Below are 6,061 nucleotides of genomic sequence, written 5' to 3'. Positions count from 1 at the left end.
TTCTTCCGCCTTTTGGTTAAAAACAAGATGTCACGGGGCAGTTTGTGTACCCAGTTCCCCCAAGCTGTTTTAATCATCTTGTATACTGGGTATGTGGAATTCACATTCTTAGAGCACTTCTGACTTATCACATTCTTTTATTGTGATTTCAGAGGTTAGAAACAAAGATTGTTCTTTTATCTCCCCCAGGTGAATGTTGAACTAAGGTAGGTGAGGTTGGGGGCAGGTGAGGATGAGTAATTCATACTTACCTTTGCTGGTTGTCACTGGGACGTTGTATATATTCCCGAAAATGAGAAAAAGCAAATAAAAAGAAGACACTGCGTTCATGCCTTTGTACACACACCACCATCTTAGCTCACAGAGTTACATCTGTAGAGTCTAACAGAACTTCCTGGTCCAGTGCTGTAGCCACTAGCACATGGGGCTAGTGGGCACGTGGAAAATGTCTGTTCTGAACGGAGATGTACACTGAGTGTAAAATATTCCCCACACTTTGAGAATTAGTGCAGAAAAAATATATAAAATTCTCCATTTTTATATTGATTCTACGTTGAAGTTAAAACATATAATCTCTGTGGGGTTAAGTAACATGTTATTTAACAGATATTATTAAAATCTCGCCTGTTTCTTTTTTTTTTCCGCCAAGGTTCGTGATTGCTAGAAAATTTCAAACCCTGTATGTGGCTTGTATCAGTTTTGTTGGGGAGCTCTGGGCTAAAGAGACACTTACCCAGGAGGCAAGTAGGGTCCCTAGGGAACTGCCCTCCAGGGAGCAGGGAGCTCCTGGAAATCTCTCCCGGGAGTCCTGGGAGCTGATTCTAGCCACTGTTACCGCCAAGGAGGACAGTACAACTTCCTCTGTGACTGCTCAGCTGCTCCAGCCCTCCGCTGCCTGCCAGAAGTGCTTCTCGGAAGAATTCGGCTTATCTCCCAGTCTCTGATTGATGACAGCAAGAGGGCACACGTACTTGCAGGTCAGCGCTTTCTTAGAACAACAAGAGTTCAAGGAGTTCTTGAGATGAATGGGGTCTGTGGAGTTGTAGTGACACCTCTTCAAACGCTCGATGGCGTTTGGTGGGTCACCCTGATCGGGCTGAATTCTCGGTTAGCCACCAGGCACCTTTTGTCCTCACTGGTTTTCTATGATCCACTTGCATTTTAAACAAACCTCTTTGGTGGTGGACGGGGGTCCTTTTGCTCTTTCCAGTCAAATGAAGGAGTCTTTGAACCCTTTTGGCGCTGCCCTTCTAAATGATTGGATTTTGGAGCCCAAGTACGATGTCCCCAGGAGAGCCATCACCGTCGCCTGGATCAGGGCAGTGGAGATGAGTGGTGATTTCTCTAGATTTCCAGTGTCTGTTGACAAGCTGCTGTGGCATTTGTAGGGGGGACAAAGAAGTTTGGATTGTACGACGTAAGAGGCCTTCGAGTTTGCCTGGTGCTAGTAAGAGAGAGCAGTAACTAGGCATTCTGTGGAAGTCTGGAAGGAAGATGCATTGCCGTTGGTGCAGCTGAGTTATGGTTAAACACGGATTTCCGTGGGTTTGTCCAGGGATGCTGGTTTCACGCACCAGTATAGCACTTCCAGTAATCTTGGAGTAGGATACTGTGGTGTTTTATTGGTGGGCCAATACAATGGTGGTGGTACTGCAGGGTCCCTGATAATGCTAGTGAAGGACATTTGCTTACAAAGCGTACATTTTTAGGTAATGTTTAGCAAGCCAGTTTTGTTACAGGTGCAGTTTTGTGAGAACTTCTCAAATGATTTTTAAATAACCTGTTTGGAAATGACGTTCGGCTAAATAATTTCAAGACAAACACTTGGCTTGCAATAAGCGTACATTATTGGGGTAAATAAGAGCGGCGGAGACGTACTTCGCGTGCATAGTACATTACTCCTGAGCAGTGCGTTCTGCTTTGCGGGCAGGCTGTTCACCTTGTTAACTAACTTCCTTCCTTTGCCTTCCTTTTCTTTTTCTTTCTTCCCTCCCTGCCTCTCTTCCTTCCTGGTTTCGCTTGGACCTAAGGCTTTCCCCTCTTGGGGCAGCTGTTCAGATCAGTGGTTTAAGCTAGGTGTTGGACTCGTTTAAGCTGGAGTTGGCTTTGTGCAGGGGTCTACAAAGGGCATCAGGTGTTTCCTAGGAGTCAGAGGAGGTGTGAGGATGTCTGAATTGGTGAACTTGCGATGGGGGGAGGAAGGAGCCCTCGTTTGTTTGGGTCCACCCCCCGCGGAAGGCCTGGGCCCAGAGTCAGGGTACGGTCCCACCCTTCCAGCTCTGCCCATCTGGAGTTAGTCCCTGGGTGCTGTGCAAGCTCCCATGGGCATTTGGTTCTGCTGTAAGGTCAGGGGACGAGAGCCTCCCTTCTGAAACCTTTCTGTCCCGTGATAGCTTATTGGATATTTGCTCGGCCTGACGTCTGAGTCCCGAGCTCCCTCTCCCGTAGTTGCGCTCCTGCCGTGAAGTAGAGGAGGGCTCCGTCTTGCAGAATGTTGTGAGGCCAGGAGGAGGATGGCGGGAGGAGAGGCCGGGAGCTGGGCAGTGACCTGAAGCTGGCCTTAGGGGCAGAGTCCTGCCTCCGTGGAGCTGTTGCCTGGCCCCGCCTACCCCCATCCCGTGTCCACCCTGCTCCACAGGAGGGGCCCCTCTGTGTCAGGGGTTCACCCTGGTGGGTTTGCGTTGCACGCAAGCCCTCGCTGCCAGCCATGAATCGGGCTTTTTACTGAGCGGGGCAGTTGGTGTGTGTGTGTGGTGAGGCTTCAGGTGTGGCTAGAGTGGTCTGGGGAGGACGGAGTCGGGCGGGACGGAGGAAGACAGGGCTGCCGGACTCCACTCCTAGGAAATTCCCTTTCGCCCCTCGCTGGGCAAGCAGCTCTTGGCTGGACTGAGCCTTGTTCTCACCGCTGGCCCGCGGGTAGTGAGAGGTTTCCCGGGAACGAGAAAGGGGGCCACAGGGCCTTCGCATTGGGCCAGGGCCGCTTTGGTGCTGGTGGGGCCTGGCATCCAGGGGTCCGGGAGGAACGTCCCTTAGCGTCAGGACTCAGAGCTTCGAGTTACCCGCCCCAGTGGCCCTGGGCCGATTTGTTTGCAGGCTCCAGACTTCACCCATTCCCCTGCCCCCGGGCTTGGCTTATTTTTGTCCCCCCCCAGTAGGGTCTTAACTACAGCCCTGGCCCCTGCTTCTGCCCACCTATCAGTTCTACTCGAGGAGATCTTGAGAATTTCCAAGCTTTGAGTGACTCGAGTCTTATGGACTGAGGTGGAATTAAAAGTTGATAACCTCAAAGACTTGGCTGCTGGGGGTTTTTTTGTGTTTGTTTTCTAACAAATATAGTTGGAAAAAAGTCTACTGCATTGGAAAACAATGTAATTTGGCCCCCATTTTATTGGTCAGTGGTCTCTAGAGCCTGGTCGGTTAGAGTTTGAGACTTTTCTTTCTCGGACTAGAGGAAGGTGAATGCCTTCGTTTTTCGGTGTGTGGAGCTGTTCATAGTTTATAGATGGTTTACAGAGCAGGTAGGCCCGTTGACAGTGTATCTTCGTCACCAGTCCTCAGCTAATTGGCAGGAAATTGGACCTTTTATCTTGAGACTCCCACTGGCCCGTGGCGGGGGGTGCTGCTCATCCTTCAGAATCCCGCTCCCGTGAGGCCTGGTTCCTTCGCCACCGCCTCACACACGGGTGCTCTGTGTGTGTCCCCAGATGAGCCCCGTGGCGTCAGGTCTGGACCGCAGGTTTCTGGAAGTCAGGTTTGCCTGTTACGAATCTTTGTCCTGTGTCTCTGGCCCAACATCTTTTTTTTTTTTTTTTTGACATCTTTATTGGAGTATAATTGCTTTACAATGGTGTGTTAGTTTCTGCTTTATAACAAAGTGAATCAGTTATACATATACATATGTTCCCATATCCCCTCCCTCTTGCGTCTCCCTCCCTCCCACCCTCCCTATCCCACCTCTCCAGGTGGTCACAAAGCACCGAGCTGATCTCCCTGTGCTATGCGGCTGCTTCCCACTAGCTATCTGTTTTACATTTGGTAGTGTATATATGTCAGTGCCACTCTCTCACTTTGTCCCAGCTTACCCTTCACCCTCCCCGTGTCCTCAAGTCCTTTCTCTATGTCTGTGTCTTTATTCCTGTCTTGCCCCTAGGTTCTTCATGACATTTTTTTTTTCTTAAATTCCATATATATGTGTTAGCATACGGCATTTGTCTTTCTCTTTTGACTTACTTCACTCTGTATGACAGACTCTAGGTCCATCCACCTCATTACAAATAGCTCAATTTCATTCCTTTTTATGGCTGAGTAATATTCCATATATGTGTGCCACATCTGCTTTATCCATTCATCCAATGATGGACACTTAGGTTGTTTCCATGTCCTGGCTATTGTAAATAGAGCTGCAATGAACATTGTGGTACATGACTCTTTTTGAATTATGATTTTCTCAGGGTATATGCCCAGTAGTGCGATTGCTGTGGCCCAGCATCTGTGTTCAGTCAGTCGGTGACTGTGTCTCCCCGTGGAGAATTCCTGACTATCCCCTCACCTTCGTTCTCAGAGTTATAGCCTGTTTAATCTCCACAGTACCCTGGAGGGAGGGAGGGTTTATTTGTTCTTCTGAAGATGAGGAAACCGAGGGCTGTGGAGGTTAATTTGTCCCAGGCCACGTGGCTAAGAGGCAATAAAGCCAGGATTCCCATTCAGGCAGTTTGACTCCTGGATTTGAACCATCATTGGAAACCACTATACTCCAGGGTAACCTAAGACAGTCCCTGATGGAGGGACAGTCTACGGAATACCTGACCTGTATTCCTCAAAACTGCCAAAGTCTTTAAACACTGTCACAGAGCAGAGAAGCCCTGAGGAGGCATGAGGACTAAGTAGAATGTGCTGGATGGAATCCTGGGACAGGAAAAGGACGTCAGGGAAACACTGGTGTGAAATCCACATGAAGTGTTGGGTTGCATTCATAGTAATGCACCTGTGTTGGCTCCTTAGCTGTGATGAATGTTAACAGTTGGGGAAACCCAAGTGAAGGTGTGTGGGGACTGTCTGTATTAGCTTTGCAACTTCTCTGTAAAATCTGGAGCTCTTCAGAAAATAAAAGGTTGACTTAACAACGGCAAAACCACCACAAACCCCGCTGCCTTCTGCCGCCTCTCTGGCCTGTCGTGTGCCAGGTGCCTGTGTGTCCTCCTCCATGTCTTGTACCTGCCCTCCAACGGAGAGGCCTGTGTCCTTGGAGAAGAATCTCAGATTTCAGCCCAAGTTAGTGATGGAGGCATAACCTGGCATTGCCACTGGGCTGTTGGATAGGCTGCCTTTTTAAGACAGTGTCTTTCTCTACCCAGATCTCTCTGGAACCCAAGAAGAGATGGAATGGGTTTTGGCACAGGAGAGAAATAATTTTATTTAGATAAAATCATGGTAGATATCAAATGGAACAAACACAGGCACTTCGGTCACTTAGACTGTTTCCACCACCCTCAGCACCCCCATCACCTTCCTGATGGGTGTAGCCTGTCTTTGCAAGTTATTTTTAAGTGCTTCGTAGCTGGAAAGCAACTGAAGTTGTAGTTTTGGTGGTTGGGAGGAGAGGTCAGTTCCCGTGGTTATTTAAACTAGGCCTGTGTGTTTTTAGGTTCTGTAGCTTGGCGTTCAGAGGAAAGCGGAATGAAAACCATACGATGGCTGAAAGCCCTCCTGGGTGTGACCTGGGAGGTGCTGGCAGCAAGACCCCAAATATAGATGCTGCCACGCTGTGTCGAGGGCCCTGTGCCTTTGGAGCACTTTGGTAAGCTGTCTCGTGTGATCTTGTGCTTGTACAACAGACAAGTTAGATGACTCCTCAGTTTGCATGGAGAAGTCTCAAGTAATTTACAGCTGTCCTGAGCTACAGGTAGTAGAGCTGGATTTGAGTCCACACCTTCTGGGGAAGCATCCAATGCGGTTTCTGTGGCCTCTTACCGACATCTTGAGTGACGCTGCATCTCTCTGTGAGCAGCACGGTTCCTGCAGATGCCACCATGTGTTCCCTGGGTAGTGCGCGGGGCCCTGA

At 49.2% G+C, this 6,061-nt stretch overlaps 1 protein-coding gene across 1 annotated transcript in view; it reads left to right on the top strand.

Moving 5' to 3' along the window:
* The first annotated feature begins 932 nt into the window (after positions 1 to 932).
* MYO10 (myosin X) overlaps positions 933 to 6,061 on the top strand; it is a 193,829-nt gene continuing 188,700 nt past the window's right edge. Inside the window, exon 1 of the mRNA XM_073802031.1 lies at positions 933 to 977. Coding sequence (XP_073658132.1) covers positions 948 to 977 — 30 coding nt within the window. The 5' untranslated portion in view covers positions 933 to 947. The remainder of the gene's footprint in view (positions 978 to 6,061) is intronic.

Source organism: Tursiops truncatus, chromosome 3, assembly GCF_011762595.2.
Source record: "Tursiops truncatus isolate mTurTru1 chromosome 3, mTurTru1.mat.Y, whole genome shotgun sequence".
NCBI classification, from domain to species: domain Eukaryota; kingdom Metazoa; phylum Chordata; class Mammalia; order Artiodactyla; family Delphinidae; genus Tursiops; species Tursiops truncatus.
Note: the sequence above shows the minus strand (reverse complement) of the source record. Positions and strands in the feature narration are given on the sequence as shown.